Raw genomic sequence first — 14,695 nt, forward strand, 5'->3', positions numbered from 1 at the left:
ATTTTGTGATAAACTTTTATCGGATGATTGAGAAAGCGATCTTTAAACTACGTACTACCTAGCTTTAGTTAGCTGATTAAAACATTAATTAAATGAATGTCAACCAGGCGCGACACCATCTTGGGAAATCAAGGTATTGCAGAATGTTGAATAGACTTCTAGAACGTGGCTCACGTTTCAAACTTTGCAATGTGATAAATGGTTGCTAAGTGTTACTGCTAAGTGTTACATTTGCTAAGCAGCTAGAAATATTCAATGTACCAATGAATTCTTCACATGTAGTTTAATGTTATAATTACAAAGTCGAAATATAAATTAACTAGCGACCCGCCCTCACTTCGCTTCGGAAACATTAAAACACACATGAAACCAAAAAATTAAAAAAATAAAAAATAAAAAAAAATAGCCTATGTTCATCAGGGACAATGTCGGCTTCTAATGGAAAAAGAATTTTTCAAATCGGTCCAGTAGTTTCGGAGCCTATTCGAAACAAACAAACAAACAAATCTTTCCTCTTTATAATATTAGTATAGATATAGATTAGATATAGCTAGATCATCTTGTTACCTCACTTAATTTGATAAATCATTGAAATATGTCTAAAGCACAAATAAATAGCCGTTACAGTTTTATAATAATATCTTCACATCGGAGATATCAATCTACATTTTTAACGACTACTTCAGTTGCCAATACTGTAATGTTTAGAGAAGTTATCAACAATTAAACAAATCTATCTATCTGTATATATAAAAATGAATTGCTGTTCGTTAGTCTCGCTAAAACTCGAGAACGGCTGGACCGATTTGGCTTGCCTGGAATTATTTGTGGAAGTCCAGAGAAGGTTTAAAAGGATTTAGATAAATATGAAAATGCTCGGAATTAAATAAAAATAATAATTTTGTTTTTCCTTTGATGTATCCCCCGTCGGACGGATTCCTTTTGTTTGTTTTAAGTTTATTTTATACAAAAGATTAGGTCTTTTATTTATCGATTGAGGCACTACGAAGTCTGCCGGGTCGGCTAGTTTAAAATAAATCTTATCATAAAAAAGGCTTGATAGGTAGGTAGGTAGGTATCTTTAATACATTACAACGAATTACACGAAGATAAGAAATGACAAATATCTACTTATATGTGTTTCGCATAAAAACACTGTCCGTTGTATGAACAGAACGGGTTTTCCGCATTACTCGCCTTTAATAGAGACGACGAAAGCCCGAGAACAATGAAGCTTGGACGTATTGAAGGCAATGTAAAAATTTCTCCCGCCCAAAGCTGTCTGGAGTTTCGGAATTAGCGGTATGCTCAAAAGGACAGCTCTACGCTGCTTTGTAGCGTAATACGTTATGAAGAAAATGTTATTAAACCGTGATCAACAATACGACGGCTAGATTTATTTTACTAAAAAAAATATTCAAAGGCGAACTTTACTTTTATTGTTGTTACGACAAAATAAGTAAACATTTTAGAAAAAAATTTTTTTTAATTGCACCTAAGAGTTCATTTTTCATCTAATGTACATTGGTTGTATTTTTTTTTTGACTTTGGCACTGATTTGGCAAAGTCGGAAACTTAAGTTTCGTCATCAATGGTTTTCTGTTTTAAAACTTATTAAAAAGTAATGGAAAAGCTTTAAAGGGGGCTTTAACTTTATTGTCAATTTTTTCATAAAAGCTTAACTGATCATTCGGCCTTGGCAGTGACGACCAGATATTTAAGGCTTTGAAAGAATTAATACTGTGTTTTCGTGACTTCCTTACTCCGAAGATTTTTGTAAAAAAATGCAGCTAATTATTGTATTAAAAACAATAAATTTGATACTAAATTGCCATTAGAAAAAAAAGATACGCTTAATCAATAAATATTCTTAAACCACGATCGTCTAACTATAGATATTTTTAAGTCAAAAATATTGTTCTCAGGAACCCCACCGACCATAGTTCTACCTCCAAGTGGAGGTTACTGGGTAGACGGAGTTGACGATAGTCCACATGATGGCGAGGAAGTCGCGCCAAGACCGCAGCCTGGGACCCCGCGGCAGTCCAATAGACGGCACAACATCGACACCGATGAAACCGCCACATACTACAGGAGATATTTCCTTGGCCAGGTAAGATGTTTGTATGAATAACCCAGTTTTCCATATTTGATGAAGATTGTGCCTCTAGAATGCCCTCTAAAATATTTAGCGGTAGGCAGCGGCTTGGCTCTGCCCCTGGCATTGCTGAAGTCCATGGGCGACGGTAACCACTCACCATCAGGTGGGCCGTATGCTCGTCTGTCTACTAGGGCAATAAAAAAAAAAAATGCCCAGATATTTTATCCAAATGCGTAATAGTTAAAAAAAGAGAATCAACACTATTAAGCAGTGTTGATTCCGTTTTCATTGTGAAACATAATACCTATCTTGAGAATGAATAACAGAAATATGAAAAGATTTCTCAAACGTAAAAAATTCTTGCCAATCACAAAGAGTCATCGCGGAATATAAATTTTTGTAAATGTTAAACTATAGGAATTTCCGTGTACTAAGTCACGTTTTGAGTTCGACGACACTACAAAGATGTACAATAAACTGAAGAAATACACAAATCATAATACGGATTACTTAATTGAATCCGTGACTTGTGTACTTTTTTTAACTGGTGCGACATCACTAGGAATATTTTAGTTGCATGTGATATAAACACATCACGCGAATAATGTAATTGTTCTAGAAAAACGAAAAATACTTTTACGGTGCAAAATCGTATAACGAATAGGATACGACAATCAAAATTTTTTTTCAAATACTTTACGTTTACTATTTAAATATATTGTTAAATCACAAAAGTTCAAGAATAAAGATTGTGTTGATTGAAGACTTACTATTCGTAAGGCAAATCGGGAACATTATCAATTCTTAATTATCTAATTGTATTAACCTACTAGATAATTATAATCTATACTCTATGCTAATACCTATATATAAATCTACAGTGGTTTTTACGGATGTTCCGTTATAACTACTGAACCATGCACCCGATTGACTTGAATCTTGGTATTCATGTAGAAAATACATGTACTTAATGGATAGGCTAATATTTATATGAGTGTTGGACTTCCTACACCAGTTGCGGGGGCGTTAATGATGAAAATCTTTGTGGGGGTGAGAAATAATAATGTTAATTTCAAATGCCCAGCGAAGCGGACGAGTACAGCTAATTAGTAAATAAAACTAAATCCCGATGAGGTGGGATATATAATGGTATTAAAATAGATAATAAAATAAAGTCAAACCCAAGGATTCGTCGGAGGCCTAGTCGAAAATAAAATAGTTCAGAAACTCTAGGCGTAAAAGGCCTTGTAATTTTGATCTAATAATTTCGTTCCCCTTAAATCTCCGTAAACATCCTGACACGAATTCCGGTTGTACCCGCTGAGTATCTGACATTTGCGCGCCAAGCTGTCTGCCGAATGGAAATAGCAAGCCGCGTCGCCGGTGCCAATTGCGCGGATGTTTTACGCGTTCTTTTTGCATTCGTAAGAACGTATTAATTTTTTTTTATTGAAATTCTTTTGGGTGGCCGCATTTTTTGTAACACCTTAAATCGAATATCTACCGACGAATAACGGCTTCTACTACACTGTAGTACCAGTAGACTTACCGTCAATTTGAAATTATTATCGAATTTGTGGAATTCAAAATGCGGACTTTAAAAAGACAGAAGCACATGCATCAACACGTTTCGGGTGCTCTCGGCATTAAAAAAAAACATTTTAAAAACGTTCCGTATCCACTTAAACACGTTTCCCTTGACATGTTCAACATGTATCTTAATCAGTCGCTTGCATGTCGATGTCCTTATGCCTTGACCTTCATGAGCATGAAATTATTAAATTGTGAATTTATCAAGATAGTGTAATAAAGACTAAAGTGTTTTCGACTTTCCTTAGACCTGCTTCGCTTCGCATTAATGCATGCCCTCTCCTTGATTTAGTCCTTCTTTATTCGACTTTGAATCCTAAATGTTTCTTGTACATCGAAATATAAATGTTACGATTAAAAACGTAAGAAAATCTCTCTCACACTCTTCTTCTTCTTCTTGTCAGCCCATGGACGTCCACTGCTGGACATAGGCCTCCCACAAGCCTCGCCACAAAGACCGGTCCTGCGCTGCCTGCATCCTCTCACACTCACTCTCTTATTATTTTTCTTTCAATTTAACTCAATGATGGTGCTAATCAAATTATTTAGTAATTACATTTCAGAAGACATCAATTTTCATCTTAGTTTGTTTTATTGACTCAAACATGATTGATATAGGTACTTAATTTCCATGTTCTGTGGTGGAATTTGTAATTCTGCTTTGAACTCGACTCCAATAAAGGCTTGTAAAAATATTCGCTATATTTTCGGTAGGATTCGTTTAATTTCAAATGATCATTTTTTGGCATACAATTTATGGGCGAAGCGTTTACATTGTCCGTATTAATATAATCCTATCTATTGACGGTGTGTGGGCCGATTGAAACGGTGGCGGGTAGGTGGTTGGGTACCTTAAGCTTAGCTGTGGAGGGGATTTAGATACACTTTGATATTCCATGAAATTTGTTTGTTCTAAATATCTTTTCTTTAAACATTTTTAATGAAAAGGCTTTACGGTACATATATTGATAATACAAAGACAGAAAATAATGTAGAGATAAATACGCTACACAAAATATAAACCTTTTTAAAAAATACACCATACACATTTGAACTTGTGGCTGTTTTAGTAAAATGATCGCTTCTTGATACTTCATTGTCTAAATATATGAAAAATATACAAATAATTTTAAACCTTCCATCCTACAGTATTGAAATATATGGGTAGTCATAGTTTTTTTAAATATTGTTAACATATGATAATCTGTACAGTTGTACAGCTTTACGGCATTGATATTATATTCCCTATAGCGTCAGATTAGGTAAAAATTCATTGGAATAGCGGTAGCGATTATATTTTTTTTCACACTTTAATATTTTTACTTTTATTTTAACGGTACTTATTGTAAAGTGATTATGTTCTCAAAGCGTGAGCGTTATTTGAAGACAAACGCTAAATTAGCCTCCAACAACTGCCCTAGAAACCTCTGATTTATAAATCCCTGTAATTCTCATTTTGGTTTCATGTATAGTGTTTAATTCTATTAGTGTTCTCAGAGGCAAACTGCTTTCATTTAACTCCGTCCGACCTGTGTGAATCCCCTATGATCCCCATCGCACGGACAGCTTGGAAGCGTTCGGCATGCCATTACCCAAAGTAGCCAATTAACTCGGAGAATATTCTGACGACTGTTACACCGGGAGTGATCCGGGGAGCAAATGGAGGGGCTACTCGCTTCTCCTTTCCACCATCTTATGTATCACTCGTTCGCGAACTAAGAATTGTCAGTTTGACCATCAAACACTTTGCTGCAAAACGTTTCCAGCAGAATTATTACGTAAATTGTAACTTTATGAAATAACCTTTAAGAATTCCTCAATAACTTAAAGAGCCTATTTTACGGTAGCAGTTGTGCTCTGAGACTGCTCTATTCATTGGCATCAATAGCCTTCCATAAAGTGATGTGCAAGCTTTTCTGCCTTTTTAAGGCATTAAACAGTTTTATATCTTATATAGTATAGGTATTTATAGTATTCTTAAAGCGATGAGCACGATGTGTTACCAGATTCTTTACTAGTTGCGGAACAATAAGTCTTTAATTTAAATTTTACCCGCTTCGCTCGCCACTATGCTACGGTTCGATACTATACCGCGTAGGATCGGCACAGATAAACACGTGTGAACTTTCCCATACCCACGCCTTACGCCTACTAAATACTTTTTCTACCTTTTCGTCTCGTTTCGAATCTTCGTACTTGCCAGTAATTGTTTGAAACGTGACGCTTTGATATTTATGGCACCATTGTTTCTTTAATTAAGAAACGGGATGAGTTTTCTCGTTTTTTTTTTACAAATCAATTGGTAGAGTTGTGGGAATGGATCATGGAAATCAATTGAATGAATTCAGACGCTAGCTTCCAATTTTCCATTTCTTCGGAATTACAGTTGTCAGTTGACAATTTATTAATGTTATTCCAGCAATTTATGGATCGATGATGTTTTTGTTAAAGCACGAATAATGATTCATCAATATTATCATGGTAGTATTTCTAAAAACGGAAATTTATTACAAATATTTTTTCCTGTAATTTTTTTTTTGTATTCTTCATATATCTATCAAGGAAAAAAATCTTTAAACTGTCATTATTTAATAGCTTTAGTTTTATTCATGGAGCCAAAACCAACCATTCTCTATTTGCATTCGAATTGTTCCAAAATGTTAATTTATTCATTGCGTTTTCAAGGAGATTTGTAATAAAGTTACGAAGCTTTATCGCTCAGTTTATTGCGAGTGAATGTACATAAAGCTAGCTATGCATACAGAGACGCGCACGGCCCATCACTCAGAAGCCGTGTAAGTGCATAATGCTGCACCGGAAGTTCGCCACCGCAACTAATATGGCTGGTACCCGGATAATAAATGCGCTACCAACATAACTTTTGTAATTGGCACATCGATAATATTATTATCATAAATTAAGACTAGTATTTTATGACATAATAAAATATTTTCAAGGAGCTCATAAATTGTTTTTTTTCAATAAAGAATAGTTTCTTAATTTATATATTAATACGTAAAGCCGAAACTTTGTACCCCTTTTTGCTAAAATTGCGCGGACGGAGGAGTATGAAATTTCTCACACTTATAGAGAATATAGAGAAGGAATGCAGAATGTTTATGCAATTTAATTATGCATTATTAATACTTTAAATCATTAAACGAAACATTACACACACTAAGTACCATGTATTTGACACACATACGTATACTATTTGTTTATTGTCAAACTTTTTTTATTACTTATAGTCTGTGGTCAAATTTAGAATAGGTAAATATTTATCTTTCATATTATTTGTCTGTAGTGTAGTCTTGGTGAAATATGATATTATAGAAGTATAATAAGTATTTGACAATAGAACCATAATAATGTCCAAACTTATAACTACCGAGACTACCGGGGGACCACTAGTAATATTGATTCACTCGTGATAGGGTGCGTAATACCAAAATTCGTAAAAGAACGGGGTTGACTGACATAGCCAAAGTGATTGCTCGGAGAAAGTAATGTGACTGTGCTTCACACATTGGTGATGCCCATGAGCAACGGTGGTCGGCTACCGACCGACGAGCCGTCTCAATCGGTATATATAGTTTTCGGTGACATGATGCCTCGCTCAGGCAACCTCTTTAACACTATTATCTATACTAATATTATAAAGCTGAAGAGTTTGTTTGTTTGAACGCGCTAATCTCAGGAACTACTGGTCCGATTTGAAAAATTCTTTCAGTATTAGATAGCCTATTTATTAAAGAAGGCTATACCACCATATAACATCACGCTAAGACAAGCGAAGTACCAATAAATAATGTTTCAAAATTGGGGTTTTTTTCCCTTTTGAGAGCTTCCGCTGCGTGCGCTGCAGAAACCGTTAAAGTTTCGCTAAAATAATGTATGACAGAATTGTTCACCTTTAAAAGATCTAAAATTAAAATAAGTCCACGACAGCATATGTCTATGTGTTAAGGTTGGCTCACTATAACGTTTTTTATGCTAACCAAAATTTGCTCTAAAATAAAGCATTATTTGTGAACTATTCTACGCGGACGAAGTCGCGGACAAAAGCTAGTGTGTAATATTTTCTCACTGTTTTAATGCTTTCACGTTATAACGAACGAAAATACTTCAAAGACATTTATAATTAATTGAAATCGTAGCAGCGATCAAGGGTCTACCTCCAATCATTACCTAAACACCCCAGACGGAACACCACAGTGGGAAAAAGCGTCTGAGTTCACGTACGCGGAACGGTCTGACTTCACGCTCAATGCACCGACTTCTCGGCATGTAGATTGCGGTGATTACAACATTATAGGGCAATTTGAGTCCCCGGTCAGTTCGTATCAAAACCTTATCGTTCCTACAGATCGGAACATGGGCCTCGTTACACGAAAAAATCAAGTTTATTCACGTATTAACTATGTCTAATTTAAATATCATTATGCGAAACTTCTATTCGGGACTGTTAGGTAATTTTTAATTTGTTCGTATATCAAATTTGTATATCTGACATGGTAGCGCAACTCTCACACGGGAAATCAGAGATTAATTGTACATAATTTTTTTTTTCCTTCTTCTGCTGGTCGCCTTGAGAGGCTATTCCAGCGCAACCGTAACTAGTAGGTGAGCTCACGGGGCTCAAATCTGACGACGTTGCTAACACGAATCAGAATCTACCACCGGATCGGAAACGCGACCCACTGAGAAGATCCGGCGAGAAACTCAGTGGGCTGTGTCTCAGGGTTAATTTACTGGTCGAGCCCTTCGTCCCAAGCGACGGGTGACCGATTGTACAGTAGTAGCGAAGTATTACATAGAAAAAAAAAGATCTCCTCACTAAAATGTACGGTAGGCTTGGTTCTGCCCCTGGCATTGCTCACGTCCATCAGGATGGTCGTGTCAACAACCAGGGCCCTGAAACTGCCATACTTTAAAACAAATATTTTTTTGTATAGAAACTAGCGACATCTCGTAGCGGATACCCCTAAACTTATATGTTGTTAAATTTAAGGCATTTAATTAAGGTATAACTAAACACAGAAAATAAAAATAAAAAAATCATACAAGTCTTTATTTGTTATAGACAAATTGATTAAATTTTATCAATTTGTGATTTCTGAAAAGTTACAAAATCGTTCATTATAAATAAAATATAGGTTAGGTAATATGGTACTGCCATCTACAGGAGCAATGAGAAACTAATCGAAGCGAAGCCATCTAGTGGCCGACGCCCGTAAACATTCTTGTTGAATGCTTGAGTTGCTTACTCTATAACTAATTTATGTGTATTATCTATGTCAACAATAGCTATAAGTTTTTTTAATAATAGTACATATATCGCAACATACCTGCTCTATCTTGTTCAGAATTTCTATAGATAAAACGGTTGTCTGGAAGAGATCGGTTTTAGCGATAAGAAAGCCTATTGTACAATTCTACTATCTGTTGACTGTTTTTGAATGCTAATTTATTTATTCTTATTTATTCAACTTAATGCACATAAGTACAATGGCGGACTTAATGCCTGAGGCATTAAGGCTAATTGTGTTTTGGTGTGCAATTTTTTTTTTTATTGCCCTTGTAGGCAGACGAGCGTACAGCCCACCTGGTGGTGAGTGGTTACCGTCGCATATGGACTTCAGCAATGCCAGGGGCAGAGCCAAGCCGCTGCCTACAGTTAAAAATGTATTCTCTCTCTCTTTCACTCTCTCCCCGAAGGTGTTTGATAGCGATGATTAATCTCATTTTGATGCTAACCGACAGATAATTATGTAAACGAATCAAACATTATATCATTCAACGCTCATTCCCACGCTTTCGTATAAATACAGTAATCGGATGCTATCAGCCCTGAAAAGCTGAATGGGTCGTTGTGACCCCACAAGGGTTAGGCCAGATGAATGCGTCGCTCCCATCGCTAATGCAATACCCTGCGTTACTCTGACACGTAAATACATTTTGGCAGTCGCTATCGTTGAACGAAGGCTGTGGGAAATTGATGTCAATTTACCTACGCGCATCAAAATTGACGCAAGCTTCACATCTTTACATATACGAGTTTTCCTAAAAAATCTAGCTTACTTTTTTTTTATTGCTTAGATGGGTGGACGAGCTCACAGCCCATCTGGTGTTTAGTGGTTACTGGAGCCCATAGACATCTACAACGTAAATGCGCCACCCACCTTTGAGATATAAGTTCTAAGGTCTCAATATAGTTACAACGGCTGCCCCACCCTTCAAACCGAAACGCATTACTGCTTCACGGCAGAAATAGGCAGGGTGGTGGTACCTACCCGTGCGGACTCACAAGAGGTCCTACCACCAGTAAAAATATAATTGACGTTATTTGTTGACAATATTTTTCTTTGTATCTTTGGGCTTAGCCGTCAATTTTGAAAAACAGTAAGTATTTCATTGAAAATAACATCCAATATGTATAATCTATTCATTATATCGAATAATGTGACAGTTAATCATTACGTGTTTAACTTAAACGTTACGCTAATTCAAATTCCAATCCATTACTTGCGTTGACAGATGGTAATAACAAAAGACGAACGGATGTAATAAGTAAAGAGCCTTTTCATAAAGCGAAATTGGTTTTGGGACAATTCGTTTTTGACGCAAAATGATGGGCCTAAGAAATGATTGTCGCTTTCATTGGAGGGTTATATTCATAAATTTAGTAAACGGAAAATAGCTAAGCCTTTGATTTAGTTGTTAAATGCTTCAAACTTTGTTTAATGAAATTATGGGAAATGTCGTTAGAGTTGCTGTTTTTTCTTCTTTGTATTCAATTAAATTAACTATCGAGCTTATGGCTCACCTATTGTTAAGTTGTTACCCATAGACACTATAAAGTGAATACCGTTGCCTACCTTGAACTTTGTGGTATGAAGTCCCTATAGAAGAAATAAAAACAAAATAAAAAGCATATTTAAAAAAAAACTTATTTATAAAATAAAAAAAACGTGTGGCACTCGGGAACTGCATTTTTATCAACTTATGCAGTTATAATTAAACAATGATAATTTCATATTAAAACAATAATAAAACAAGACCACGCTATTTAATAAAAGCAAAATCTTAACTGTCCCCTTCACACTCATAAGCTAGACCGCGCGAGAGAGAGATGGGCAGACTTTTCATGATGGGCAGACTTTTCATGATGCACATGCAGTGTGACGTCACGCCACGCGCTTATTCACAAACACTACACAAGCGCAACGTGTAAATGTGTTGAACGCGAGCTACATGGTAGGCGGAGTAAGGGGTGTAATGTTTTTTTCGTTACGGAATTTCATGATTCGGTCGCCGCGCTCAAGGCCCGCAATAAAAACTATGCAATAGCTTAAAAATCCATAAGTCTTGATCCCTTTTAATTTTGATTAACATAATACAATATATAGTTTCAAAACGACAAAGCTCACGTTATTATTAATTTTTAAAATTAATTTTCGCTGTACCATTACGGTAAACGCAGAACGGATCGGGTGTTTTCGTTCGAGCTGTGAAAAAAAATTACCAGATTCCGTCTTGGATGACGCCATCTATCAGTCCGCTGAAAAAGGGGCATTAACCCCTCGCCCTTTCAATTACCATCTTTGCCTTTCAATTTGCTCTTTTGTGGCAATCCTCATGCAATAAATTTAAGATTTGAAATTAGATACGAATCTTCGAGCATTGGCAAAATATTATCTCTATGATTTTATGAATTATTATTAGAATCAGTATTTTGAAACACAGTACACAAAGTAAATTCTAAAGCTCGTTTTTAAAAAAAGCTCTTCTCAGAAGAACTGCTGACAATTAAAAATCGTCTGATCTGCTTAGGAATTGAATAAAAAGTACCTCAAATATTACGCTTTAGTGAACATCGTGTATTACCTTATTTTATAGCTTTAGTTATTTCCATATTGATATGATAATTAGGACGACTACAAAACTCTAAAGCGAAACACCTAATTACATTTTTAAATGATTTGTCTTAATTAATATCCGATTGTCTATTGTATTCCGAGCGCTTTTTCACCGTTTGCATTAAGATCGCCATTGTTTTTTTTCACAATGGGATATATCCCACTCAAGGTCTATTAACGATGGGAATTAAAATAGATACAAACTGCCAAGGCTTACGAAACAATGTATATATCTAATGACCATTTCCCATGTGAATAACATCAATGATTTTGACCCCCCCCCGGTTTTTGTAACAAAAACAAGTACGCGGTGTTGTAACCTTAAGTTCATGAATGATTATTTTGCAAGAACTACTTATATCATTGACGCTTATAAACTATCAATGAATTATCATTTTAAAAAAAAACTTCATTTTCGATTAATTGAATGAGATCATGAGTAAATTCTGTGATTCAATCAGCGTTGTCCTGAATATTAAATCATGTCAAATGTCACTAGAGCAACGCCACTGTATAATTATTGGCTTCTTTTTGCAAAAGGATTATACTCGTAGATATAATAATTAATTATGAATCGTATTAAATAAATATATACAAATTTCATTGAATAAACTCCTTTATGTATTGTATCGCTTACAAGTTGTGAAAACTCAAAATACAAATTAGGATAATCGAATATTTATTTGTAAATTCACACATGTTTATAGTGCCCCGATGTGCGCATCATAATTAAAATTTAAATAAAACAAATGAAGACCACTTGAACGTTTTGGGCTCGTGTCTTTAGTAGTATATACATAGTAGTAGTAGTAGTAGTAGTAGTAGTAGTATAATATAGTATATATGTAGTTGTATTATTTCAGTCGCTCCGAATACTTTACGGTTTTTGTGGTCACGGAGAATAAAAAAAAGCGTGATTAAGACGTGAAGGTATTTTTGCTGATATCTACGGCTCGCAAAATCCAAAAAAGTTAACTGCATAATATGTTGTTATTACAACAACAGGGGGACAAAGTTGTTCGCGTCCGTAGGAGCTACCTAACCACAACCCTATACGTGTCCCCTGGGTGGTGCTAAAGAACAACAAACGCCGAGTCGTAGGCGGCGGTCAACTAACCTACTAGCGGGCTTAGCAGCTAGTTCCTGTAGAAGTAGGAAATGACTTCTTCAAGCCGTAAACTCGCGGTCATGTCTCGTGAGAACGGTGGCCTTGGCTTAATTGCCTGGGTTAAGAGGAAGACAACCTCCATAAAAAATAACCCCAATCCTAAGGTGGGAACCGCGCCGATAGGATGAATGGCTGAGGGAATTCAGTCTCTAGCGCCAACCTCGATGGACCTGGCCACATCGTTGTATAGTGCCTTCTCACAGGAATGGGCGTCACCCTGTGAGCTACCAATAATTCGACCCTTCTCGTGGGAACAAAAATGAAGTTAAACCCCTTAAAAAACCCTCAACCACAACACAAACAGCTTACTCAACAAGCACTCCTTCCAGGCTTGTTTGACAGACAACGTTCGTCATCTCTTTCTGACCTGGGAAGGTCACCACAAGACACGACCAATGTAGAGCAACCAAATGTAGCCAGTATCGCACCAGTAGCAACCTTGCTGGAAGACATTCCTCAACCCCCTGCTCCTCCACCATGGCAAAGGGTACAATCACCCAATAGCAGAAGCAGTAAGAAAAGAAAGTACTCCAGTTCCTCACCAGAGGCCCCAAGTACCACCGTGAAAAACCGCTTCAGCACCTTACCTTTAGACGCAACGGATGAACCATGTACTACCGACCGCCCTAAACCCAGCAAACCTCCACCTATAGTCCTCAATGGTATAGAAGATGTTACAGAGCTATCGAAGCTCCTTCAAACCGTCAGCAGCAAAGATGATTTCAAATTTAAACTAATTAATAAAAACCTACTCCATATTCTGGTTAACAATGCTGAGGAGTATAAGAAAATCATAGCGGTAATAAGAGCAAATGGACTCATAGGACACACATTCACCCCTAAAGACATCAAATGCTATCGCATTGTCATAAAAGACCTCCACCACAGCACACCCCATGAAGCGATAACAGAAGCCATTGAGGCAACTAACAATAAAATTAAAGGCGAAATCATCAATGCACGTTACGGACCCGACAAGAAACCTACATCTACTTTCTTTGTAAACATTGAGCCTAGTGTAAATAACCCTGCAGCCAAGAATATAACTCATATATTTAACCAAAAGGTCAAGATAGAGGATCCTCGCAAATCAAAAAGTATTGTTCAATGTCAACGTTGTCAGCGCTACGGTCACTCGAAAAATAACTGTATGAGACCATATAGGTGCGTTAAATGCGGTGAGGGTCACAAAACCTCGGAGTGCCAAAAGAAAGATAGAACCACACCAGCTAAATGCGCTCTCTGCTTGTGTGATCACCCGGCTAACTACAAAGGCTGCGAAATTTACAAGGAAATCCTTGCCCGAAGAAACAAAAACTTTACTCCAAGAGAAAGACAACCCGCTCTAGCTATCACAGCCTTGCCCATTAATCCAATCAGCTCCATATCGACAAAAACTGAAGGTATCGAAAGACCAACTCACCAACGAACTTATGCTGAAGTCGCTGATGGAAGGAATTCCCAATCTAATCAACAATCCTACAACAAACTGGAAAACATCCTACTTAAACAAAGTGAGAAAATGGACCTCCTATTACAACAAATAGGCTCCTTAGTGAGTCTTATTACTTCTCTCGTCTCCAAGCTTCTAAAATGACTTCGCTGCATATTGCCACTTGGAACATCAACGGCCTTGCCCCTAATAAAAACGAACTAGAGACGTTCATCAAATCTAACAAGCTTGATGTTTGTCTTGTCTCTGAATCGCACACCACACCAAGAAGCAGAATATGTGTTCCAGGCTTTTCCGTGTACGTCACCTGTCATCCTGATGGAGGGGCCCACGCTGGCACCGCGATAATTATCAAGAACGGTATAAAGCATTATCTCCTGGAATCTACTGCGGCTCCCTATCTCCAAGCCACAACTGTAAGGGTGGAGGATCGTTCCGGACCCCTAATCCTTTCTGCGATATAT

The 14,695-nt window shown here is 36.7% G+C and overlaps 1 protein-coding gene across 8 annotated transcripts in view; it reads left to right on the forward strand.

The window, feature by feature from the left end:
* The window catches only part of LOC101742414 (rap1 GTPase-activating protein 1), a 391,261-nt gene that overhangs the window by 358,302 nt on the left and 18,264 nt on the right, over window positions 1-14,695 (forward strand). For all 8 annotated transcript variants that reach the window (XM_062675431.1, XM_038019546.2, XM_062675449.1 and 5 more), the window contains one exon: window positions 1,926-2,113. In XM_062675431.1, the coding sequence (XP_062531415.1) occupies window positions 1,926-2,113 (188 nt within the window). The remainder of the gene's footprint in view (window positions 1-1,925; window positions 2,114-14,695) is intronic.

Source organism: Bombyx mori, chromosome 3, assembly GCF_030269925.1.
Source record: "Bombyx mori chromosome 3, ASM3026992v2".
In the NCBI taxonomy this organism is placed as follows: Eukaryota; Metazoa; Arthropoda; class Insecta; order Lepidoptera; family Bombycidae; genus Bombyx; species Bombyx mori.